Here is a 27,384-nt window from a genome sequence, read left to right as displayed (position 1 = left end):
ATTCATGCATATATTTCTGACCCTATCTCACTGTTTCATACTGCAGTTTGGCACTCTCATAGATGCAATTCTGTATTCACAACGTTGTTACTTTTACTCTAGTGAAATTGAAAATTTGTATTATTTAATGTTCCCTCTGCCACCTCCTTATAGATGTTTTCCTAGACAATTGTTTCCTGCTTCTGCATTTTTAATGTGCTATCACAAAAATAGGAAGCATTATTTTATAATTGTTCAGTTGTTTTTAATATAGTGATGGTTCGTGTTAGATCAGGAAATGAAAGCAATGATTGAAATGGTAAACTGACACTGGGAAATGCAACCCATGACTGCTAAGTCACAGATTTGGACGCTTGTCCAAGTATACACACTGGTAGAAAATAGACTCTTCGGGGACGTTGTGTACAATGAGTCATGGTCTCAATCTTTTTCTGGTAGGTATGTGCCTGTGGGGGTTTTATTGTTAAATATAGCTGACACCAGTTTGCATCCTTTTGGCACTTTCTGAAAAGGCTAAATCTTAAACTGGGACAGTAGCCAACCTTTACCAACACATCTTGTATATGGCGGAGGACTTCAGAGACTCCTTTGCTTTTGAGCAGTGCTATGAATGCCTTTAGACCCAGGATTCTCAATCTTGATGTCAATTAATCTCTAAAGAAGACATTGTTAACTCTTCCTTTCTATCCCCCAGGGCTTTTTTTTGTAACAGGAACTCCTTTGCATATTAGGCCATGCCCTCCTGATGTAGCCAATCCTAGGCCCTATACGAAGAGCCCTATAAGCTCTTGGAGGATTGGCTACATCAGAGATTTGAGGCCTAATATGCAAAGGAGTTCCTGCTACAAAAAAAGCCCTGCTTCCCCCTATTTATTTTTTTCTTTCCATTTCTTCCTGAAGTTTCTTTATTTCCCTTTCCCCCCTTTCTTTATTTCCCTTTCTTTCCATTTCTTCTCCCCTTTATTTACCTTTCTTTCCATTTCTTCCCCCTTTATTTACCTTTCCTACATTTATTTATTTCCCTTTCTTCCTCTTTCTTCCCCCATTTATTTATTTCCCTTTCTTCCTCCCATTTAATTTCCCTTTATTTCTCTTTCTTCCCCATTTCTTTATTTCTGTTTCTTCACTCCATTTCATTTTCCTTTCTTCACCCCATTTCTTTCTTTCCCTTTCTCCCTCCCTCCCCCCCCCCCCGTGGAGCCTGAGTGGTGGGCATTATGAAGGACTGTTTCTGGGATATGTGGGTGCCTTTAAAGGTCTGCTGGGAGCAGCTGCAGTTTCCGCATGAAGGGAGGGAGGGAGGGGTGGGGAGCCAGCTATTTGCACTTGATTATCCCAGATGGTGTTGCCTAATATGCTAATGATTGTGTGACCTAATATGCTGATATTAGGGGATGTGGTCTAATATGCTAATGAGCTCATGCTGGGCTTTTTCTAAAAAAAAAAGGCCCTGGACCTAAGCATTTGCCAAGGGCAGCGGGCCGGGGGTATGCCAAATTAGGCTCTCCCCACATGACTTCATATAAAAAACCAATTATTTGCATTAATTTTGCCAGCCTGAATCGTTCTGCCTCAGCAGAGCACTGTTTTGTAAGTTGATAATTTTGTATCACCTGCGAATGATGTTATAAATATCCAAATGACCCTTGGCAGAAAAAAGGTTCCCCGCCCCTGCTCTAACACATAACTTGGATGACTTTTGTCTTGGGCAAAAATAGGAAGATTAAATAAAAAGTAGGATATAGTTAAGCTGGATATTTTCTGTATCCGTCTGTATGCGTATATGATGTCTACATGCCTATCGTAGTGGAAATACTCATTTAGCAAGTAAAGAGTTGTGATTATTCTTCACACATTACAGCATATTGATTGTAGATAAATGTATCTCACATTTAAACAATAAATACAACCTTGAACAATAAATACAACCATGTTGTGTATTCTATAGTATACACAGGAGTACTTACCTAATTATGTAGACCAAGGGTGGCCAAACTTGCTTAATCTACAAGCCATCGTGAATAAACATCAGATCTTTGAGAGCTGCAAGACATGAACATCAGATGTTTGACAGCAGGAAGGATGTGAGAGAGGTGGAAATAAAGCAACTTTAACCTTAAATGCATTCTCAAAGCAGCTGGCTTGGCTTGGAGAAATGCATTCTCTAAGCTGGCCAGTGGGCAATGGGGACTTTGAAAGTCACATAATATGTGTGAAAGAGCCGCATGTGGTTCCCTGCTGTTTGTCCACCCCCAGTTGTAGACTGTCTCATGAAAACTTTCATTTTACATATTCTGAATAAAATATTGTCTTTAAATGTATTTTGTTCATTTCAAAGGAAAAAATATTTAACATTGCGGGGGGTTTTCTGTTTTCCCCAAAATTTCCAGTTTTTTCCCTGGATAATTGAAAAAAGTTTTGGGGAGGGACGGAATAACCTTTCTTTCTGAGCCTTCACATCTGTCTGTCCCACCTCTCCTTCTGACAGAGGGACAGTTATGGCGATTGCTTGTTTGATTGTGGGAGTGTGAGAGCAATGGACATGTAGCTCCCTTTGACTTTCTGTTTTACAGACCTGTGCTGCTGGGTGGGAGGCAGCACTAATCTGGATTGTCATATATTGTACTCTAGCCATTGTAAGATTTGTATGGTACATTCTAGTTTGCTAGTAGTTTTCTAACCCACTATGATTTGTCTGTCACATTTTCTGATTCAGCAACAGAAAACAAAACGGGAGGGAAAGTGTCAATGTTAGCTATTTTTCTAGCATCCTCTCGTTTTCTGCTTAGTGTGGAAATGTGAAGAAAGCAGAAAAATGGCAGGTTACAGGTTCTGATTTGAGAACTGGAATACTTATTGTATATTAGTTACCTTGCCTATAGAATCTCTTCTTTTCAGATACGAATATGCTTCTGATACATATATACTATCCCCGCAATGACCTTTATTACAGAACCATGTGACAGGTGTATGGCAGTGATATAGCCATCTATCACAGCAAGTCTCATAAAGTAATGTAGAGGTAAGCTGAATCTAACTGATGTATGTTTGAATGCAGTGGTAATACATGAAGTCTGAAGAGCTGAGCTGTTCACATGGTTTGCACTTTAATTCAGAACATTGTATTGTAATATTGATGCTTATAATGGCAACAATATTGTGTTAATGATTAAACTGTTGGATAATTTGAAATACAACTATATTTTGCAGTCAAAAATATGCTTCTGATAACACTAACTGGAATGCTAAAGGTGGCTTCTTTATATGTAGTTTCTTTTTTTAACAGAAAAATGATGAAAATGGGAACTGCTCTGGAGAAGGCATTGAATTTCCCACAACAAATCTTTATGAACTGGAGAGCCGAGTACTAACAGATCATTGGTCCATCCCATATAAGCGGGAAGAGTCTTTGGGCAAGTGTCTAATTGCATCCACCTATCTAGCAAGGCTGGGTAAGTGTACTCTCTTAAAATAGAACAGAAGCATATGGAAAATGCTCATTTCCTGCTTTATAAATTTTATTAATTTTCATATAGTGATAGAAAAAGAACAAAAGGCTCTGCTAATATGGAGGTTGACTTTTCTTGCTTCAGTCATAAATGGCTTAAGAAAGTTTTAATGAAATTTTAGTTTGCTTGTAAGCATCAACTTGACTGTCATGTTTTCAGAAGTGTGCCATACATTTTTCTTTATTTTTGTTTTCTTTTAGTTGTGTATAAAAATTTCATTTGGAGTTACTGTTCTGTTTAGAATGTGTGAAAGGTGACACAGATTTAACCCTTGTGACGAAAAATGGTTATTAATAAACCTTTGAGCTGGTTAGCCTGAGGAAGTAGCGCAATGGAAGAATTAGTCTTTTCCTCCCAATTTTAATAAGCCTGTTGTCAAGAAGCTTTCTGATATATAGCCAAATAGTTTATTGCAGCAGAAGAATCTTTAACTTAGGAAAAGGCAAGTAGTAGTCTTTCATGATATAGAAATGCTTGTGTGATAATAGCACTAGGTGGCAGAAGTAATGTTTCATGGACACTTTGCAACCTTGCAAGTGTACGCATGAATCTTCTAGGAGATCGCCTGTATTATCTCTTCAAAAATTGTATGGTTTTGTTTTTATTTGGACAGGGTTGAGAGTTAACACTAGAGAAGAGGGTGAATGGAGATTATGCTTGACTGTGGAATGGGATGGGCAAGGAAAATTCAGAGAAGGGTTAGGTGAGAGAAACTGCAGTAGAAGCTAATATGGCAGGGAGCAGCCAGTTCTTAGCATGTTTTCTTTATTGCATTATATAAGGCCTGTTGTGGGGAAAAATACAATGGGCTCTAGAAAGAGACTCTGGGTGAGTGCCCCCCCCCTTGCTGTATTCCAACCGAAGTGAAGGTATTCACTCCCCCCACCCTTGGTGTCTTCCCATCCCCAGCTTCCTAACCCCCTTCCAACTACCACCCTGCCAACCACCTCTTCCTCTCAACCCCCACACCTTGGCATTATGCTGCTCCCCCCCACCTCGCATGGCATTCACTCACCCCCATCCTTGCTGTCTTCCCACTTACCCTGCAGCTGGCTTCTCCCCATGGGTCTGTGTTTGTCCCCATGTCTATAGTGGTTTAAAGCCCTAAAAGAGGCACAGAATGGAAATAAGGAAGAATAATTATGGAGGGGGGCATGACAACAGCCACACAGATGCTGAAGCTTAGCATTCCTTTTGTTTGCATTGTTGCTGCCTTTTTGTGTCATATTCAGACTTGCAGCATTTAGCATCAGTGTGAATTTGTGACATGATCTGGGTTTTTTTGCCTGGCATGGTTGTATTATGGTATACCATAGAGTATGCAACTATTTTCTGTGGGGGAATTTATCTGAATTCAGCTTTCTATCACCTCCCCCCCTCCCTGCAGCATCTAGGAAAAATAGTCTTTTTCCACAGTGGGGACCAAAGCAGGAGGGAAACAACCTCAGAGGAGTGTAATGATAGAGTCCACCCTGCAAAGCAGCCATTTTATCCAAGGGAACTGACCTCTGCCATCTGGAGAGCAGTTGTAATTCTGAGTGATCTCCAGCTCTCACCTGGAGATTGGCAACATTGGTTTCCCAGGAAGATTTGGAGTCTATGGCATTGTACGTGTCTGAGTTCCCACTCCTCTTCAAACCCAGCCTCTTCAGACTCCCACCGCTCAAATATCCAAGAATTTCCTAACTTGAATTGGCAACTGCTAAGTCATGCTGGCTGACATAGTGGGGCTGCTTCTGAACAGGAGCAAGCATCCAGGCCTAGTTAAGTCATGCCAGTCAGGTGGCATCAAGTCACCCAGAGGGTGCTGCCAGGCCTAAGGTAGCCAACCTCCCCGTGAAGTCTGAAGATTTCCTAGTATCACAACTGAACTCCAGACAACAGATCTCTCTCCCTCTGGGGAAAATAACCGCTTTGGAGGCAGTGTTCCCTCTAAGCTGAGTTAGCATGAACTAGCTCACAGAGTTTTAGCCTCCAGTGCACACATGATATAAAAATACACGTGCGTGAAGTTCTTCTTGTTGCTTGTTTATTTATATTAACTGTATACTATTCAGTTGTGATAGATGAATTCAGTTCTTAACCAAATATTTTCCAGACTGGCTCAAATATTTAGTTAAACAAAGCTTTTTAAAGCAATGATGGAATTATGATAAATTGGGGAGAAATTAAGTTAGGGATAGATGTTAACTTTTTGTTGTGGTGATGATGAAAGAGGTAAGCCTGTTTTATTTATATACTAAAGCATTTTCCCATAGCTTTAATAAAATTATTAGAAAGTGTGAAGAGTTTAGAATTAGCTTTTGTGATAGCAACAATTAGAAAATATTGCCATTAAAATACAAAACCCTGAAGGCGGGAAAAATGCATCTGGCTCCTATATGTATGGACTGGCTCCTGCAACCAAAGAAAACTTGTCAAGGCCAAGCATGTGTGTGTTAATCACTATCCAAGGAAAATTCTTCAGCTAGACAAAATGCCAGCATTTTTCTTCATGCATCAGACTGTACTACATTGTAGTGAAAAGCTTTGTACACAGATACACACATGCTGTGTGCTTCTCTGTACATACATTGATTGACCCTTCATTTAGTGTATATTTTGTGCAAAATCCCCTGAGCTAAAAGATATGCACTGGGCTTTTTTTGAAGAATACTCCTTTTTCCTTACAGTTAAAGTTGGTTTTATAGAGATACATAGCTTTGTATCAGTTGCAAGACCAAGTTACAGGTAATCATATTGCCTACACCTGCACTCTTTGGTTAAAAGCACATGCTTTTTTGCAGTGATCCCATCCAAGGAAACTATAATGTAGGAGCTTTACTGTCATACCGTTGTACCATAATGGTTGCTCACCATGAGATATATGACAGTATTACTAACTAATGCTGTAGATGATGCATCTATAGCATTAGATATGTCCATTTTCTCTTCCTTGGATCAGTTATTAAAGAAACAGGACACTAATCCTTAGGTTCATAGAATCATAGAGCTGGAAGTGACCTCCAGGGTCATCTAGTCCAACCCGCTGCACAATGCAGGAAACTCACAAACACCTCCCCCTAAATTCACAGGATCTTCATTGCTGTCAGATGGCCATCTAGCCTCTGTTTAAAAACCTCCAAGGAAATAGAGCCCACCACCTCCCGAGGAAGCCTGTTCCACTGAGGAATCACTCTGTCAGGAAGTTCTTCCTAATGTTGAGACAGAAACTCTTGATTTAATTTCAACCCATTGGTTCTGATCCTACCTTCTGGGGCCACAGAAAACAATTCCACACCATCCTTTATATGACAGCCCTTCAAGTACTTGAAGATGGTGATCATATCACCTCTCAGCCGCCTCCTCTCCAGGCTAAACATCCCCAGCTTCTTCAACCTTTCCTCATAGGACTTGGTTTCCAGACCCCTCACCATCTTCGTCACCCTCCTCTGGACTCGTTCCAGCTTGTCTATATCCTTCTTAAAATGTGGTGCCCAAAACTGAACACAATACTCCAGGTGAGGTCTTACCAGAACAGAGTAAAGCGATACCATCACATCACGTGATCTGGACACTATACTTCTGTTGATACAGCCCAAAATTGCATTTGCCTTTTTAGCCACCACATCACACTGTTGACTCATATTCTGTGTATTATCTACTAAGACCCCTAGATCCTTTTCACACATACTACTGCTAAGACAGGTCTCCCCCATCCTACAACCATGCATTGGATTTTTCCTACCTAAATGCAGAACTTTACATTTGTCCCTGTTAAAATTCATTTTATTGATTTTGCCATGTTGCGCACCGTTTCCCTCAGAAGATTGAGGAACAATAGAAATTGAGCAGTTCCGCCCTCTCTTCATTACCTGTTACAATTTCACTATCCTGCCCTCGCAATGGGCCTACCATGGCCTTGCTCTTTTTCTTACTCTGAACATAAGAAAAGAACCCTTTTTTGTTGTTTTTAGCATCTTTGGCCAGCCTAAGCTCATACTGAGCTTTAGCTTTCCTAACTTTTTTCTGTACAAGCAAGGTTTCTCTACAAGGTTACAGTTAGGGGTGTGCAAAAAAATAAATAAATTTGGAATTAATCGGATTTGGAAATATACGAGGCCAAAATATTCAGAATACCATATATTTCCGAATAACGGTATTTGGAATAGCCATATATGCTGGAGATATATGGCTATTTCCGAATATACAGCCCAATTATAGCCTATGAGCCATTGAAATCAATGGCAAAATAGGGTATATTGGAAGCTGCCTGGAGGGGAAGGGGTTTGAGACCCTCCAGATTTGCAGGGGACCTGGGGGGGGGACTCTCCCCTACGAACCCCCCAAGTCCCAAAAAGATTGGGCCAGGGGTTCCCATTCCAGGGGAACCCAAAGAGCCCTATCCCACCATTATACCCTATGGGCCATTGAACTCAATAGCAACGTAGAGCATAATCAGAGGCTACTGCAGGGCAGCGTGAACAGCAGCACAACACAGCAGCAACAAATCAAACACAGAATCCTTTTAAAACAGTAAATAACTTGACTTTTAACAATACAGGAACTTAACCAACTCCTCCCTCCCCAAAAAACCTTCACCCTAACCCCGATAAATCCAAGCTACCCAGATCAGGAAAAGTAAAAGGACACTGCACTTTTAAAAGTCCTCTCACTAAAGTTAGATATAGGCAAATTGGCAACCCCCCACCCCAGGCCCCCACCCGCAGCAGAACCCCCTAATCCCAAATATGCTACCCACCCATCCAAATCTGGATAAGTAAAGGGACTTTGAGTCTTAAAAAGTCCTTTTACTTTATCCTAACTAAAATAAAAACAAGAACCCCATGACTGTCTTACCTTAGATGTCTTCTCCAGGCAGGTCAGGCAAGGCTGAGAGAGAGCAGCAGCAACTGAGGCCAAGGGCCAGCACAGCACAATCTCTCACACACCAACACAGCAGCAATGGAATGGAGTCCAGCCAGGCAGACTCCTTAAAAAGGTTCTCTGTCCCTACACAGAGCAGTTTCAAAAAATACCACTGCTCTGTGATTGGCCAGAGAACAGTGTTTACTCGGATATCCAAGTAAACAAAAGAACAACAATGTTGCTGATGGCTGGAGGATTAGCCCTGTCGGTGCGGGTGTTTGCAGAGAGAGCGGTGTGATGTGCTCAATGGTGAGCCCCAGTAAAGAAGTGAGCCAGACACCTGCAGCTAGTGTTAAATCAGTGTATTTACAATATATATACAATGTGCTCACTAGTGCAGAAAAATACATTAAACACAGGACCAAAGTGCTCCGCCAGCATGTGAACTCTCGAAGAGAGACCTGTGCATTGCAAGCACAGTCCATATATAGTTCCATCAGCCAATCCTGGCAGTCCACAGTCATGCTGACTCAGCAGGTCCTTTCCACCTGTCCTCTGCCGGCTAGAACCGGCCTGTAGATAAGGTCACTGTGACCTAGCATGCCAGCTAGATCACCTGCTGTCACATTTGAGCTGTCAAACTGTGTAAAGACAGATTCAACTACTGACAAGCCCAGCCATCAGCTACACAACAGCTCTGCAAAGCATGCATTTGCAATGCATTTTGCAAATGCATGCTTTGGATTGGCTGCTGGGGCTCCTCTCCCCTCCCCCTCCCTTCCTGATCCCAGGGAGGCTATGAGAGAGGTGGGAAAGGAGGCAAGCAGCTTCCCTGAGGCTGCAGAAGCTCCTTTCCCGCCTTTTACATTGAGTTCCGTATACTTCCAAATATTGATTCAGAAGTATATGTAATGGCTTCTAATTGGTATTCGGCGGTCTATTTGGTTTGGCCGAACCGAATGCACACCCTACATGCTGATTACTTGTTAATCATGCTGATTACTTATTAATCATTTCATCTTGGGGCCTTGGATGAATTTATGTCACCAGGAACTCATGCCCTCTTAAATGTGGAAGAGATTACACAGGTTCACCAGTACTGTGTTAGTTACTAGAGAGCTGCTGTTCCTAAACTAAAAGTATTTTTGCTAGTGAGCTCATTAGCATGAGACTCTCTAATAGCTGTCACCATAGTGTGTGTGTATACTTGAGATGTGTATATATATATACACATATACACACACACACACTCCACATTTGAGGATATACTTGAGGAAATCCAAGTGAAGAGGGGAAGATAAATCATTTTATAAAATACACTCTGAAAGACAAGTGAGCAAGAACAAAACCAGCACTGTAAGTGAATCTAATACTGAAACTTTATATTACTTTGCAAAGGTCATGCTGCAGAGGCCATGCTGGGCAGGAGCCCCATCTGACCCCACCCACTTTCTAAGAAAGTGTGGGCAGGTGCCTTGTTGGGGATAGGGATGTGCATTTGATTCAGCCAAACCAAATGCAGTCCCAAATACCAGCTGATTTGGCTGTATTCAGCTCTGTATTCAGCCAAATCAAATTCTCTATTCAGTAGCTATTCAGTTCCATTATACTCTGTGGGCCGTAGTAGTCAATGGCGAAATAGGATGTAATGAATGGTGGCTGGAGGGGAGGGGATTTGTGCGAGAGGCATAAAATTTGTAGGCAGCTGCAGGAGCCTCCCCCAGAGAACCCCCAAGTTTCAAAATGATTGGACCAGGGGTTCCCATTCTATGGGACCCTAAAGTGGTTGCCCTCATTCATTGTTTCCTTCAATGATAAAAACTTGTGAACACAGCCAGCAGTCAGATTCTTCTAAAGAATCTCTGTAGTAGAAAGTCAACTATGGTGAAGATGCTTGTTTGCATGGAGCATAGTGTTGCTATGTGCCCAGCAGAACAAGTGCCACTGTGGCAGTGCCAGTGCCACACACACAGGACCTTAATTCAAATCTGAGAATCTCTCTGAGGGGGGATTTGATTTAATTTTTTGAGGTACCTCAGTTCATTCTGGTTAAGGGAAGCTATCTTAAGCTCTGGGAGCTATTGTTATGGTTCTTTAGATTCTGGCCTTGATCTGCAGCTACTTGCAGCCTTATGTATTTTATTTCCCCTTTCATATAAGGAGTATGGAAGTTGGCAGATCTGTTGGTTCGGTATTAAACTGAAAGCATGAAAACATGCAGGCCCAAGGGGAGGTGATTTTCAGTTATTTCCCCCTTCCCTTTCCTGTGGGAGACCTCTAATTTCCTCTCATCTCCCAGGAGCATTTTAGACCTCTAATTTCCTCCCATCTCAGATGGCATTTCAGGCAGCTGCGGGAGAGAAGCATGATTAACCCCCCCTCTCTCGTACCTGTGGAAATCTAGGCAGGATCCAAACTGCTTCTTATTTATTACATGCATTTGTTAAAATGCTTAAACCACCTTTCTTAAAGATGTGCCCATGGTTCTTTATTACAAATATAGGGTCTGATCCAGCCAGCTTTTCCACTTGTGAAAAAGGGAGAAGGGGATCTCTTTTGACCACCCAAAAGGCTGTGCTGGTGATCATTGGATCTGCTCGGACAAAAAACATGTAGGATGGTGTCTGTAGTAATGAGGGGATTTAGGTGAGTTGGAGTGAAAAAGTTGGTTGGATCCAACCCATCACTTATTTGGATTTATTTTCTTTTAAATGTATTAGTAAACATTTTTAACATTTGTGATAATGCACCAAAACATCTTGCTAAATGGGACTTCAGTGGGTAGCCATCCCATTATAAAATTGGTGACATTTTATTCCATTGCTTGCAAAATTTAGCAGCATCCTAACTGTTTTTTCTCTCTGTCTTTTAAAATCAGGAGTTTCTGATTCTGATGAAAACTGCAAGAGATTTATGGATAGGTGTATGCCTGAAGCTTTTAAAAAGGTAGGTGGAAGAAAGCACAATTTAAACTGGTCTGAGGTAGCACCCAGCTCATAAAATGATATGTCTCAATCTGAAAGATGTCTCAGACATTTTAATGGATAAATATGACTGTTCAAATAGAAGAGAAAAATGATGATTAACTCAGCGATGGCTCATATAATAATTAGAAAGATCAGTATTTTTTAAATATTTTATCCATTTAGCTTTTAACAGGGTTAAACAGTTGTTGATTTCTACTGTTGCACTAATGTATGAGGTTGATAAATTCTCCTATTCTGTTTTTTTTTGCTCTTCAAGATTGCACAGTAAGAGCTGCATTGGATTCTTCTTTCGCAGGGTGCATATCACAGGCACTTTGTTATGTCTTATAGAGTAGTGACCATTTATTGGAATAGCAGAAATAATATTTTTGTCAAGGCACTGGTTAATTCTATAAAGTGTAGGACAGGGTTTTCAGGAAATGTGAAAACCAGTGTACAGATGTTCTTTTCCAGAACACTGGCTTGTATCTCCTTTGGACGTTATTGAAGATTTTGCTTTCTTAGAAAATCCTATGGCTAAAAACAAAACTTTTTTACCTGCCACTATTAATAGATTTTAGGCTTGAATGCTAAAGTTGCTAAATAAAAGCTCCAAAAATAATTTGGTGCCCAAGGCAAATCTTTCTTTTTTTGTAGATCCTTGTCATTTTAACACACTGTGTTCCTTTGCAGCTGTTGACATCAAGTGCTGTTCATAAATGGGGTACTGAAATTCATGAGGGAATCTACAACATGTTGATGCTATTAGTAGATCTGGCTGCTGAGAGAATAAAGCAAGACCCTATTCCTGTTGGCCTTCTAGCTGTTCTTACTATGGTATAGTAATTACTTACTTTATCTCCCTGAGATGCAGAGGGCAAGAAAGGGTTGAAGTTAATAATTAGTCATCTTAGAAATCCTGTAGAAATCAAATGTCTGGAATAGGGATTAGTATGAATCTTCTTACTACTCTAAATTCCTCATGAAAATCACTGGGTCATGGTTTGCAAACTAGGTTCATGCCCATCTTTATCCATGACCCTCCACATAGTTTTTTGGAAGTTCATGGGGCTTGTGGTGGGAAGCAAGGTTGGGGCGGGGGGTGTGTGTGAGAGGGATCATTGAAATGGCTTGCGTCCATTCTGCCTAGTAATGGAGTTGGTACATCCATCAACTGTTAGGCTGGAAGAGATGCAAAACATTTCAGTGATCCCTTTCGCTCTCCCCCATTTCCAATGGATCTCTGAAATGACTTTCAGGCTCTGTTGGGCAGTTCAATTTGACCTGGCTTCCCAACATAATTCCCACTGAGGCTGCAGGGAGAGTTCTTCCTGCAGATCAGCTCTTTAGCTGGGGCTCTATTGAGCAGTCCGGTTTGAATCCGGCTGCCCAGCAGAGCTCCAGCTAAGGCTGTAGCAGCATACCTTGTAAAAGTTATTGCTGCTTGGACTTCATGTGTGGTGCACCTTGCAAAAGCCTTTTAAAGGGACATTGCATGGCACACTATGTGCGAGTGAAATCCATGTGACAAGTTCACCCAGTTACAAACCTCACAAAAGGAACCAGTTCAGTAACCAGGGAGGCTCATGAAGGTTTGTGGTTCATGCAGCCCCACAAACTGAAACAAACCTCTGTTTTCCCAGTTCATACCAATCCCTAGTCTACACAAAGACTGCATTTAGGCATCAAGTTTAACTATGGTTTAGAGCAGGGGTGGGGAACATCCATCCTGAGGGCCATTTACGGCTCTTGAGACCACTTGGTCTGGCCCTCAGGGATTGCTGGTTTAAACCTAACCCCTGGTTTAGATGGATATCTGACTTGGAAACAATACTTTGTCTGCCAACCAACAAACAAGAATTAGCCATGGTAAAAGTGGATTTGTATTGTGTATTAACTCTAGTTTGGCGTGATGACTTGACAAACTATGGTTACAACCATTGTAGGAATTTTAACTGTTTTATCATGACTGTTATACAAGATATTCAAGTTTTGTAATACTAAAAATATATTCCATTATGAGTGGGCATAGTCAGTTCTGGAATTAATTGCCAGTGAATGCAGTGATGATCACAAACAAAAATGTCTTTAAAATTCATGAAGGTTAGAAAAATTCATTGGAGGATAGGGCCATCAGCAGCTACTAGCCATGGTGACAAAAGAAAACCTGCATATTTAGAGGTTTTAAGGCTATGAATACCAGTGGTAAGAGGCAGCATCAGGGAAGGCTTTGGCCTTGTTGGCATTCCAGGGTAATCAGTTAGCTGTGTGAAACAAGAGCATGGAATAGAACTACCACTGGTCTGATCTAGCAGGACTCTTCTTACATTGAAATTAATTTCTCTGTCCTTTTTTACCTTGGAGGGAGAACATCAGTTATCCAAAATGGTGTGTTCCTACAATACAAGTTCTGTTCCTTTGTTTTTATTCCTGTTTGCTCCAGGCCCTTAATCCTGACAATGAGTATCATTTCAAAAACCGAATGAAAGTGTGCCAAAGAAATTGGGCAGAAGTATTTGGTGAAGGAAACATGTATGCTGTCTCCCCCATTTCTACTTTCCAGAAGGTCTGTACATGTTGCAGTCTCTTATTATGAAGTAATATAAAATTTCTATTGCTTTTTAAGTGACTGTAATGTGTGTGTCACCTGGAATTGGTATAGTGATTTCAGTTGTAATTTGATTCCGACAAAAGAGTTTAATTATGGTTTTACATGATATCCAGACTGGCAAGTGCTAGTTTGCATTCAGCCAGGAAACTTTTGTCAGAAACGATAGTTTGTGCGAACTTTGATTGTGTAAGAGGTCTATAAGATAAAACCTTAGTTTTGGTTAATATTCCCTCTTCAGAAGCAGCAGTGCCATGGAAACAAGAGTGTATTTATGAGGCTGAGAGGAAGTCAACAAGCAGTTCCAAGCTATAGTTTGCCTGTTGCACATTTGGAAGTCAGGTGTTTGTATGCTATGATCAGCACTAATCATGGCTTTGCATTATATTTGGATTGAATCTTTAGGTATCTGATAGCTTTTGGTCTATGATATGATCAGTAGTTATGTCTGATATTTTGGCAATTAAATAAATATATAAACAAAAATCCGTGATTTATGGGTAAGTGTTAGTAATGGCCATACTACAGCAATGCCCTCCAATGACTGTTTGAACTTAGATCTCAGTAGTAGCGGAGTGAAAGTGATGTGATTTCCATTTTTTGTGTGTGTGACTAAACAATGTTTATCATAATACTTTATTATTTCAGTTTGCTTATGCCCAGCTAGGGGTTCTTCATGTCAATGCAAGAGTCTTTAATGACATTCTTTTCCAATATGGGTTTTAAATATAACTGTTTCTGAGTCAGCAATCTCAAAGCCTTATATTGCCGTTACATGTTATAATTGATGATAGCCAATGGTGGTAAGTATACTGTGCTAATGAGAACATCCAATCACTCTGCAAACACTTGGCTTTTTATTTGAAGAGACTATGTATGAAGCAACATAGATTGCAAAATGAAATACATCTGACTAAATTATCAGTGTTATACCGTATTACTGTGAGAAATTTTTAATTAATTTGTTAATGTCTCAATTGTCTAGGAACCACATGGATGGCTAGTGGACTTGGTGAACAGGGTAAGCATATGTAAAAATATTTTTCTCATACTGAGCTATTACTGGCACTTTAAATAGACCAGCCTCTGCCTTCAAAGAGCTTGCAAGGTAAAGTAGCAAAACCAACAACAAAAACCATACAACTCCGATTGCAAAGAAGGATGAAATGTTAGCAGATGAAGTTAGAACTTTGTTTCAGTTGGGTATGAGGGTTAAGTAGCCAAAGGCTCAGCCAAAAAAAACCCAACCAGACTTTTCTTGAAGGAAGTTTAATAGCTCAGTATACATAGGGGGTAGCAAAGATTGGCACATGCAATGCTTAGATAGCCAAGGGGGTTGGAAGAGGTCCTACGCAGGAATGTAAAAAAATGAGGGCCCAAAGTCATGATGTAAGGCTTTAGCAAGACCTGTTGGTCTGTGACTCCTAAAGCAGGTTATAAATACTTTAAATTAAAAAAAATACTTTAAATAAATAAAATAGAGTTGGTGCTGTATACACAAAGGAATAAGAAGCTAATGGAATGTATTCAAAGAAAGATGTTTCATGGTCTGAGCAGCAATGCATATGAATGAGTTTGTGTCTAGAGTGAATTTTATTCCTGTTTGCTCCAGGCCCTTAATCCCGACAATGAGTATCATCTCAAAAACCAAACGAAAGTGTGCCAAAAAAAAGTGTGATGATCACTATTCTTATGACTGTCCAGAATCCTGTACCCTATCTAGAATCCTGTGAAGGTTCCCAAATCTATGTCAAAATGCATGCAAGTAACTTGGAAACAGACAGACAGACAGATACACAAACACACACACATACATATGACACACACAAATGCTTACTGTGTCTGAGTTTTGCATAATTTGTTTAGTGAAGGGGGAACTAACATGCAGTAGAACAATAAATGTATAGAGATAAGGTGAACAGGATGGGTTTAAAAGCTCCTTGCAAATCCTTTTTAAACCCTTTCATTTGATATTGCCTTTGTACATTGGTTCCTCTTGGTGCAGGTATATTTAAATATAGGAACCTCATGGCACAGAGTGGTAAGCTGCAGTACTGCAGTCCAAGCTTTGCTCACGATCTGAGTTCGATCCCGGCAGAAGCTGAGTTCAGGTAGACGGCTTAAGGTTGTCTCAGCCTTCTGTCCCTGTGAGATCAGTAAAATGAGTACCCATCTTGCTTGGGGGTAAAGTGTAAATGACTGGCGAAGGCCATGGCAAACCACCCCGAAACAAAGTCTGCCAAGAAAACATCAGGATGTGACATCACACCATGGGTCAGTAATGATTCGGTGCATGCACTTTTACTTTTTTATATTTAAATATACCTGTTCTTTAAGTGCTGCAAGTATATTTAAAATCTGACTCTAGCCGCTGTGGCCGGACCTGCCTGTCCCACATTGGTCTTGTCAGCCACCAGCGAGCCTGCAGCAAACGTGGACTATTGCACCCTTCTTAAATCTTCGTTCGCGAAGCCAAGCCGAGAGAGATCATAAACTTCTGCAATTTTTAACATTCACGCATATGTACAGACGTCTCTGTTCCTTCCTCTCAGTTCTGTCTTTTCCATGGTGATGTTTAGTTTCCAAGGTGCTTGATGTTTGTTTCATCTTTATATCTGCATTTCACTGCTCATAAATACAATTCAAAGATTCATCTGTTTCTTTCTGCATCTTGTGTGTCAATTAGCTTTCCTTTTTTGTAATGCTGTGGTGAATTTTCCAATGATGAACTGAGGCTGCAATCCTAAACATACTTAATGGGGAGTTAATCCCATTGAATTCAGTTGGATTTACCTTTGTATATACATGCTTAGGGTTACACTGTATGTGACCTAAATATGTATAAGAACATAAGAGAAGCCATGTTAGATCAGGCCAATGGCCCATCCAGTCCAACATTCTGTGTCACACAGCGGCCAAATATGTGTGTGTGTGTGTATGTGTGTGTGTATATATATATATATATATACACACACACACACACACACACACACTGTGGCTAATAGCCACTGATGGACCTCTGCTCCATATTTTTATCTAACCTCCTCTTGAAGGTGGCTATGCTTGTGGCCGCCACCACCTCCTGTGGCAGTGAATTCCACATGTTAATCACCCTTTGGGTGAAGAAGTACTTCCTTTTATCTGTTTTAACCTTTCTGCTCAGCAATTTCATCAATGCCCACGAGTTCTTGTATTGTGAGAAAGGGAGAAAAGTATTTCTTTCTCTACTTTCTCCATCCCATGCATTATCTTGTAAACCTCTATCATGTCACCCCGCAATCGACGTTTCTCCAAGCTAAAGAGCCCTAAGCGTTTCAACCTTTCTTCATAGGGAAAGTGTTCCAGCCCTTTAATCATTCTAGTTGCCCTTTTCTGGATTTTCTCCAATGCTATAATATCCTTTTTGAGGTGCGGCAACCAGAACTGCACACAGTACTCCAAATGAGACCGCACCATCGATTTATACAGGGGCATTATGATACTGGCTGATTTGTTTTCAATTCCCTTCCTAATAATTCCCAGCATGGCGTTGGCCTTTTTTATTGCAAACACACACTGTCTTGACATTTTCAGTGAATTATCTACCACGACCCCAAGATCTTTCTCATGGTCAGTCTCTGCCAGTTCACACCCCATCAACTTGTATTTGTAGCTGGGATTCTTGGCCCCAATGTGCATTACTTTGCACTTGGCCACATTGAACCGCATCTGCCACGTTGACGCCCACTCACCCAGCCTCAACAGCCTCATCTTGCCCTTCTCAGAGGTATCTGAGGCTTCTTTTACGTATATGTGTTGGAAATTATGTTTTGCTTGCTATAATATATCAATATATTAAAATACTTTTTCATATTCTGATTTTGCTTGCCTGTTTAGTTTGCAGAATTAGGTGGATTTTTGGCAATTCAGTCTAAATTGCATTCAGAAAATATTGAACTTGGGGTAAGTTAAATTTCTGGTTATCTTTCTGTTTTAGTAATATTTCACAGGGACTTCTTGTAGTCCAGTGCTTCTGTAGTTGGTATTGAAGTAGTATTCCTGTTCCGACTCACAGGTGCTGGATAAAATAGTGTATATTCTAAATGTAGCATTGCCTTAACTGTAAATGTAATTCTCATTTGACAGTGTGAAAAGGTTTCCTGACTAACCTAACCTATGAGTTACACCTTCTATCTGGCCATAGTCCTTAAATCTATTTTAGCAGATGTCATTCTTCTATACTGTATGTTTCTCATATGTCGGAGGTCAGATTGGCCAATTTTCATGAGGCATCTGCCTCATGTCTACCTTGTGTATTCCTTAAATACCTACTCTTTCCTTTTCTGTTGCAGGCGGTTTCTTCACTGGTTCAGCCTTTGGGGGTTTGTGCAGAGTATCTCAATTCTTCAGTAGTGCAGGTAATGAACAATTATCTTTCTTAGATTCTTTAAGAATATGTAAATGCAGTCACAGTTTTGAATCTTGTTTTAGCAAGGCTTCTTGTAAACAAGATATTGTGTTGCATGAGTGTAGTTCACATTAAAAATTATGCTAAGAAGAAAAGCACCAATTGATTTGTGTGGATATAATTTCATGTAAAATTGCATACTGTTGTGACCTAATTTATTAAAATTACAAATATTAAGTAATGTGTATTGCTTCTTTATTTCAGATGTTCTCACCACAAGCTGGTATACATCCATTTAAAGTTATATGTAGCTTGCCTTCGGTAACTGAACGTTAGATTTAGGCTGTGATCCAAACATCCCTGTGCACAAGTGGGAAACATTTCTGCTAATGAAAAGAGGGAATTACTGGATTTTGTTTTCTGATTAGAGCTCTTCTTGCCATCTTGATTGTGAAAGGTTCCCTGTGCTTAAGTAACTGTTGGGAGGGGGGCAGCATTGAGACTGCAGTTCAGAGGGGTTAAGAAAGGTTATGCCCAACTCTTTGGTGGTTTGTTCCTTGTTTGTGAAAAAGAGAAGCAGCCCATGATTTTAAAGATCTTGGGTAATTCTTTTTTCTGTATAACATATTGAATTAATTGTTTTCTCATTTTCAGCCAATGCTGGATCCAGTAATTCATAACATGATTAAATATGTACAAAATGTAGAAGAAAAGGACCTGAAAGACAAGGTAGAACTTGATTGACTAAATACAACCAAGAATTTAAGTATACTTTTGTGGTTTCATTTGCTCCTACACCGTTTTGCCGCACTCTATCATTGAACTAATGTATGATGTAGTTCTTGTACTCATAACAGAAAGATTCTTAATAATGGAAGATTTTCCTGTTAATGTGATCAATTGCAATGTCTCTAGTTCATTGTTTCATTTAATTATTTTACCCATTTGGTCTATATTTGCAGCAGTTGAACATCTGCATTCTTTTTTCACCAGATAAAAATATTTCGTCGCTTAAGCCTTCCACAGATTTGATTGGTAGTTAGACTTACGATACCTTGTATTTGTCACTATACCTATCCACATATGTTGGAGTTGGAATTGTCACATTGGGTGAAGCTGGACAGTGATGTTGGGAGTTTTCAGTTTGCAACCTATACCATTTTTGTAGCAGCCTGACTTTGGAATCACAGGAGAAAAGATTTTTAACTCTTTCCTCGTTTGTGTTTTTTTGATTGGTGATAGTCCTACAAAGCTGCTGTTTGTCCTTTAGCATAAATGGCTGAAAGCTCTGTTGGTTTTATATCTACCTCATTGGGGCCAGTGGCAGCTCTGTGGGGCCAATTCAGGTTGGGAAAGCAGTGAAGAGAAAGAGTTTAATTTCTTAACACACATGCAAAAAAACACACACCACTGTCCCAATCCAAATCAGGCACCTGCATGACTGCTGTTTACAAAGAAAAAAAATGTATGGGCTCCCAGCATCTTGTCCACTTTGACCTTTGCTTGTCCTTTGTAAGTCCTTAGTGGGTATACAAAACTGCATGATCCTTTAAGCAGATCTAGATAAACACTTAAGTTTAAATATTGTCATTGCTGTTCATAGTTACTGTGAAAGAGACAATGTGATCTTTTCCAGAAACATCTATAGCCATGCCTTCTGTACATTTTGTGGGGACATTTTGAAGATCATGTTATGTAGTGGTTTTCCTGTCATCAAAATTCATATTTAATATGAAACTTTTTACCAAGAATTCCTAATTCGTATATTTCAGAGGCTGGTCAGTATCCCTGAACTCTTATCTGCCATCAAGCTCCTTTGTATGCGTTTCCAACCTGACTTAGTAACAATAGTGGATGACTTGCGGTTGGACATTTTATTGCGTATGTTGAAATCACCACACTTCAGTGCAAAAATGAATTCACTCAAAGAAGTAAGTTAATTAAGCCAGATTTTTAAATTAAATCAGATTTTTATGTCCATGCAGTAGATGACAGGACTCGCAATCAGGGTTGGTTCCAAGTTTTTAGGGGCCATGGGCAGAGAGTGTCCAGGACCTCCCTCCCTTCCTCTGCTTGTCACCAGGACCCTGCTCACATTTCCCTTCCTGTACATCCTTCCCCTGCCCATTCACAATTCATCCCATTGCCCACAGTGACAACCACTTGCATGCCCTTTCCTCGGTGGCACTGGGTGGTGTGTCCAGCTGGGAGTGCTGCTGCTGTGACCATGAAGGCAGTGCTTGCACGACCCATACACTCTTCCCTGCCAGTTCTGGGCAACCCAGGTAGCCAGGAGCACAGCACATGAAGCACTTGTATGCAGTTGGGTGAGACAAGGGTACAGAGGCAGTGGTAAAGGAGGTATGTTGGCTGAGGATCAGTGGTAGTTGGCCCTGCTACAGCCCACCTCAGGTTATGCTGATGCTGGCCCTGCTCACCATCACAGTTCATAGAAAGTTTTATGAACATATAGTTCTATTGTGATTTTTAGGGGAAGACTTATAGGTCATTCCAAGCTTGATACCCTAAGATAGTTTGGACACTGAATTCTTGAAAAGCGCCAAGGTGTAATTGGGCATTGGTATTATTCCATTTTAAGTATATCTGTGGTAAGTGACAAATATCTATACTGCTAGACTATGTAAATTCCATTAGCTAAGCAGAATGGGTTGGATTGTATGGACCACAAGCATAAGGTTGATCAATTTTCCCTTCCATTAGAGATTCTTGTGATCCATGAACAGCTGATGCTGGAAGCCAGGGAGCCTTGTGGCACTACCGTAGGGCAGTGGTCCCCAAACTTTTTAGCACCAGGGACCGGTTTTGCTGCCGCCACCACGGCCCACCCCCTCCCTTCCCTAGTGCCATGCCATGCTCCATCCCCCACTTGCCCTTCGCAGCGCCGCAACACGGTGCCGTGCTCTGTCCCCCCCCCCCCCACATGATGAGGCTCGGCTCACCGCCAGGGCCCGTCCCCTCCCTTCCCTTCCACAGCACCTGCTCTGCCCCCCTCTCTTCCACCCGTGCAATCAGAGGAGCGACGAGGCTCTGAGTCGGCCCTACCCGCTTCAGCAGGGCCCAGGCTGATTCTAAGTTGTTTGAAGAGCAGGCTGGAAGAGGAGGAGTTTTGCCCCTCCCTCCCTTCTGGAAGTTAAGGGAGGGGGAGAAGCATCCTTCAGCATGCTCTTCAAATAACTTAGAATCAGCCTGGGCCCTCTTGAAGCGGGTAGAGCTGAGCCCCATCGCCTGCCCCCTCCCCCTGCCGCTGCCACGATCAGAGAGGCACCACAATGAGGCTCGGGCCAGTTCTGGTTGTTTAAATGGGGAGGGAAGCCCAGAAACTGCCTTTGCCCTCTCCCCGCCCGGTGGAGAGAGGGCAAAGGCAGGCGATCTGCCTCCCCCCTCCCCATTTAAACACCCCACTGGGGTGTTTAAATGGGAAGGGAAGCCTAGGAACTGGCTTTGACGTCCCCCTGCCTGGCAGGGAGAGGGCAAAGGTAGGCGATCTGCCTCCCCCAGCGCCCCCCATTTAAACACCCTGCCTTGCGGGGAGATGGTAAAGGCAGGCAATTTGCCTCCCCCCATATTTAAACACTCTGTGGGGGGGTCAGGAGTTGCCTTTGCCATCTCCCCGTGAACCGATATTGAGAGATCTGTGACTCGCGGCCGGGTCGCAACCCTGCAAATGGGAAACTGTTATAGGTGACTGCCACCAATTGGTCGAAGTGACAGGTCTTCATTTCAGATTTTTTGTCTCCAGTATTCTTCAATGAATTTCTTGCCTAGAAGAAGAGCACAGGCTTTTAGAGGAGCTCTGCCAAAAGCCTCCCTCTATCTGCTAGTTATTTCTTCCTAATTCTACTCCTGAATCTGTTCAATCAATAACTCAGTGTTCTTTACCATGAGTCTTCCTCTCCCCATCTCAAGAGGAAAAAAAGTGAAAGTGCCTTAAAGCTGCCATAACAGAGGCAAAGGCAACAACAGGGCATATACAGCCATGGATGGCTCACTCTACTTTCTAGAGGATAGAAATTCCCTTCACTTCTAAAACTGGGATGCTGATATCAGCCCCTTCCCTCCACTGTCTGATGGAGACCAAAAATCTTGTTGGTCTCTAAGGTACTACTGAACGTAAATCCACTTCAGATTAATACAACTTCCTTCCCCTCATGCACAACTGCCATGGTTATTCAGTAGAAAATGTGGGCCAGGGGAATTTGGTGCAGGATACCAAGGCCAAGTGTCAGCATGTCCAAGACAGGGAGGAAGATTTGTTTTTGGCTGGAAAATCCCTGTGACAAGGGAAGGCAACTGGATCTCCAGTGCTACAGGCCCACTCAGCATGTTTCTCAGAGGTACAAGAGGGAGCCTAAAGGTTCCAATGACATACACCCATATCGTGAACATTCTTTCAGGAACCCTCATGGATATGTATAGTGAGAGACCATCAGGGCTTTTTTTGTAGCAGGAACTCCTTTGCACATTAGGCCACACACCCCTGATGTAGCCAATCATCCTGGAGCTTACAGTAGGCCCTGTTCGAAGAGCCCTGTAAGATCTTGGAAGATTGGCTACATCAGGAGTGTGTGGCCTAATATGCAAAGGAGTTCCTGCTATAAAAAAAAAGCCCTGGAGACCATAAGATCAATCAAGTGTAAGTCCCAATTTTTCAGGGAGTCTCACTTTTTAAAAATTTTCAATATAAGGACCTAATTCTTGACTCTTAAGGGTTTCCATCTTTCAGACAAGCACATTGTTATGGTCCATATTTCTAGACCGCTATTGCGGCCTACAACATTCTGTTCTTAATTAGATACCCTTACAATGGATAATTGCAACCTCAACAGATGGATCCATTAAGTCATTCAGATGAAATAGATCAACCACCTGACATAGGAGTAGCTGCTCTTGGCCGTCCCAAGCTAAGATATCTTCCCCCTCAGAGTGAGAAAGGAACTTTAGTATTAATCATGAAGGTTCCTTCTACTCTGTGGAAGGAAGGGCATCTTAGCCTAGCCTAATTATGGAGGGAAACAATGTGGGCTAATTATATCTATTATTACATCGCTCCTTGTTTTTCTGTCTTTTCAATTATTACCTGTTCTTCTCATAGTAGTTCATATTCACCTGGCACATTTGCCTCTTCTATAATTTCCTGTCAGAGTTTTAGGAGAAGTTTATGGCTCGGGGGAACACATGAACTGTAGGGTAGGGTGCCCCCCCCCCCATCACTGGAGATGGAAAGTCTGAAATTAAGACCTGTCTCCTGTGCTGATTGGTGGGAATCATCCATGGTAAGATGGCCTCCCTTTCTCAGAGCAGAGGAACCTTCATAGTAAGTCCAGTGTTCCTTTTTGCTCATCTTTGAGCAGAGTTGTTGGAGGAAGAGTGAAATGGGACAATTTTGCCCAATTTCCCTTTCTCTGTGGCATTTGTTCTTAAGGTTTCTCTGACATCCAACATCCCCTCTATGGGGGACACAAGAATATTGTAATTAATAGGATCCAACATGACATTAGTGAACTTTCAAAGGTGACCATTACTTCAGAAGATGTTTCCTCAATTCTTGTAACCTCCCAGTGGATTAAAAGCTTCAACCTAGGGCTGGACTGTGATACATCTTGCACTACACAGCTGTTGCTGTAAAATATTATTTTTCTGTGCACTGGAAAATTAGACATTTAATGTTGGCTGCACTGTTTCAATTTATTTTTTATTTTGTTTTGGGGAGTTTTGCTTACATTTTCCCAGGTTCTTCAAGTAGTAACTGTTTCAAACCGTGCATAAGCATCACTGTGTATTTTGAATTTGTTATTTTTTGTAACTGAATTTTTCTCTTTTTATGTGGATAGCTGGTATATAAGCATAGTGTTTGCCTTCGTTGTTAGGTAACAAAGCTTATTGAAGACAGTACTGTATCCAAATCAGTGAAGAATGCAATAGATACGGATAGATTATTGAACTGGCTAGTAGAAAACTCTGTCTTGTCAATTGCATTGGAAGGTAAGTATGTGGATAGATAGTTCCATTTTACACTCTATCTGTACGTCTGAAGTAGGTAGTTTAGCAGAAGTTTTCCCTCCGTTCCTTTGATGTCATAGAACTGTTCCATTTTTATGTGGTTGAACTTTGCATTTGACTCACTAGACCACACTAGCTCCCTTTTTATTTTGTATCTTTTAAACTGCTATTTAAAAGCCTCCATTAAGAAAAGGTATTTATTTATTTCCGTTTATTAATACTCCGCCCCTCCTGCAATTGAATATAGGTAGGATATAAATATTTTAATAAAACTGTTAGCTATAAATAAATAAAACTGTTGGCATGTAGAAGAACCTTCTATGCTGCTATTATCAAACTTGTTAGTGAGTTTTCTCTTACTGATTGTTCATGGGTTGTCACATTCTCTACCTGAAAGAAAATAAGGCTGCAGCAGTAGACAGAAGAAAAAAAGAACAAAGTGCAAAGGAGAGCAGTTGGAAACTGAAAGGTCAAAAACTGAGGTGAAATTAAAGATGACAGCTTATTAAGGAAATGCTGTTTTCCTGGATCTCCATTTTTTAAGAAAAAAATTGTGTGTGTACTACCTCCAGATCAGGACATGACTCTAGACTCACTATGTTCTCTGTTTCTTTTTCTAGGTAATATAGATCAGGCACAATACTGTGATCGTATAAAGGGAATAATTGAGCTGCTGGGCAGCAAGTTGTCATTAGATGAACTAACTAAAATTTGGAGAATACAGGTGAGATTGTGCAGTGTTTTGTCTCTGAATTTATTTTTTTTATGATGGTATTGTGAGGGAAAGCATAATTTTCCAATTCATTTATATAAATTCAACCTCTGCTACATTATCAGTAGAAAATGGGGGAGGGGCTTTTCTATATGGAGCAAGTCAATTATTTCTCTTTTGTCTGGTTCCAAACCTTCAATTCTAGAGTTAGCATAATGCTCTCAAAATGTGAGCAATGCAGCAATGAGATCTCATAGAGGAAAATCTTATAATGAGCAAGCCATTTTTCATTTTAACCAGCCTTTTCTTCTTATTGCTGGCAAAAAAACTTTAAAGAAACTACCAAGTACTGGTCCTTCTTAAGACAATGTTCCCCATAATTACATGCAGCTGGCCGCACAGTCTCATGGCCCCAAAGGTGCCCAACCCAATCCAAATCTTAGCCAGGGTTGCCAGCTTACTTATTTACTATGCTTACATAACATCATGGCAATTTTTTTTTCTTTTATTAATTTTTTTCATTCTAGCTGGTTTTGTATCAAACATGGACCACATATAAATTGTTAGGTTGCCTTTGAAAAAAGAGTAAAAGAAAAAATATTAAATAGAAATAATTGACTTGCTCCATGTATAAAAGTACATGGCATGGTGAGTCTTAAGAGTATATGTTCCCTGTAATAGTTAAGTTGAATAATTTGGAGATTTTGTACTCATCCCAGGGCCCTCAAAATGCACCATATTAATTTAATAACAAACTTTATCAGAGCATTGTTATCTGTATAGATCGTTTATGAAGACCTATGAGATGGCGACGAAGCCAGCGAAGAAGGAGTTCTATGCTGCCTCCATCGCTTCTGCAAAATCGCGCCCAGCTCAGTTATTTAGACTAACTCGGTCCTTAACATCTTTGCCTCTGGACATGCCAAACACTAGGGAATTGGATATAGGCTGTGTGGCTTTCGCGGATTATTTTCCAGATAAAGTCTTGTCGCTCCACCGCAACCTTCCAGCCGCAATTGATACAATAATGGAACTAGAAGCCCCTTGCCCATCATCAGGTCCAGTTTTGGCTTTGAAGGAGGCAGTGGTCCGTCCTCTCCTGAAGAAACCATCTCTGGGCCCTGCAGTCCCTAGCAAACTACCGCCCAGTTTCGAACTTGCCATTCCTGGGCAAGGTAGTAGAGAGGGCGGTGGCAGCGCAGCTTCAGGCTTTCTTGTAGGACACTGTTGTCCTGGATCCCTTCCAGTCCGGCTTCTACCCGGCTCATGGAACGGAGATGGTGTTGGTCGCCTTGGTGGATGATCTCTGAAGGCATCTAGATCGAGGCGGTCTGGCGCTGCTGATCCTTCTTGATCTGTCAGCAGCATTTGATACGGTCGACCCTGAAGTGTTGGCCCACTGCCTTGCCGACGCAGGGATACAGGGGCTGGCCCTACAATGGCTGGTCTCCTTTCTCCAAGGTTGGGGACAGAGGGTGGCGCTTGGGGGTGAACTATCCCAGTGGCACCCATTATAGCGTGGTGTGCCACAGGGAGCAATTCTCTCCCCAATGTTATTCAACATCTACATGCACCCCCTTGCCCAGATCATCCGGAGGTATGGGCTGGGGTGTCATTAACATGCAGATGACACCCAGCTCTATCTGCTGATGGATGGCCACCTGGATTCGGCCTCAGAGGAATTGGGTAAGGCATTGGAAGCCGTGGCTGGCTCGTTGCAACGGAGCCGGCTGAAACTGAATCCATCGAAGACTGAGATGCTGTGCCTTGGTTATAGGGGATTGGGATCAGAGATCAGGCTCCCATCCTTTGATGGGGCTCCATTGACGCCTACATCAAGGGTGAAGAGCTTTGGGGTGTTTCTGGATGCCTCTCTAACCATGGAGGCCCAGGTTACCACCACTGCCAGATTGGCCTTTTTCCATTTGAGACGTGTCAGTCAGTTGGTCCCGTATCTCGACCCCCGTGATCTGACCACAGTAACCCATGCAATGGTCACTTCCAGGCTAGATTATTGTAACTCTCTCTACATGGGGCTGCCCTTAATCCTCCTTCAGAAACTCCAGCAGGTGCAGAACACTGCTGCATAAATGTTGACTTCGTCACCTTTATGGGCACGGATCCATCCTGCGCTGCATAAACTGCACTAGCTACCCATTGAGTACCGGATCCGGTTCAAGGTGTTGGTACTTATCTTTAAAGCCCTGTACAGCCAGGGGCCAGCATACCTTCGGGACCACCTCTCCCTGTATGAGCCCCATAGATCCTTACGATCAGCAAACCAACAACTTTTGGTAATACCCGGCCCCAGAGACATCCATATGGCCTTGACA

The 27,384-nt window shown here is 41.6% G+C and overlaps 1 protein-coding gene across 1 annotated transcript in view; it reads left to right on the top strand.

The window, feature by feature from the left end:
* Window positions 1-27,384, top strand: part of USP24 (ubiquitin specific peptidase 24) — a 162,770-nt gene that overhangs the window by 28,841 nt on the left and 106,545 nt on the right. The window contains exons 2-12 of the mRNA XM_060231879.1: window positions 3,287-3,452; window positions 11,236-11,303; window positions 12,017-12,160; window positions 13,767-13,889; window positions 14,917-14,952; window positions 17,808-17,873; window positions 18,263-18,328; window positions 18,973-19,047; window positions 20,091-20,249; window positions 24,207-24,321; window positions 24,960-25,063. Of these exons, the coding sequence (XP_060087862.1) occupies window positions 3,287-3,452; window positions 11,236-11,303; window positions 12,017-12,160; window positions 13,767-13,889; window positions 14,917-14,952; window positions 17,808-17,873; window positions 18,263-18,328; window positions 18,973-19,047; window positions 20,091-20,249; window positions 24,207-24,321; window positions 24,960-25,063 (1,122 nt within the window). The remainder of the gene's footprint in view (window positions 1-3,286; window positions 3,453-11,235; window positions 11,304-12,016; window positions 12,161-13,766; window positions 13,890-14,916; window positions 14,953-17,807; window positions 17,874-18,262; window positions 18,329-18,972; window positions 19,048-20,090; window positions 20,250-24,206; window positions 24,322-24,959; window positions 25,064-27,384) is intronic.

The sequence above is a fragment of the Heteronotia binoei genome, chromosome 2, assembly GCF_032191835.1.
Source record: "Heteronotia binoei isolate CCM8104 ecotype False Entrance Well chromosome 2, APGP_CSIRO_Hbin_v1, whole genome shotgun sequence".
Taxonomy (NCBI): Eukaryota; Metazoa; Chordata; class Lepidosauria; order Squamata; family Gekkonidae; genus Heteronotia; species Heteronotia binoei.
This window is presented reverse-complemented; position numbering and strand designations above follow the sequence as displayed.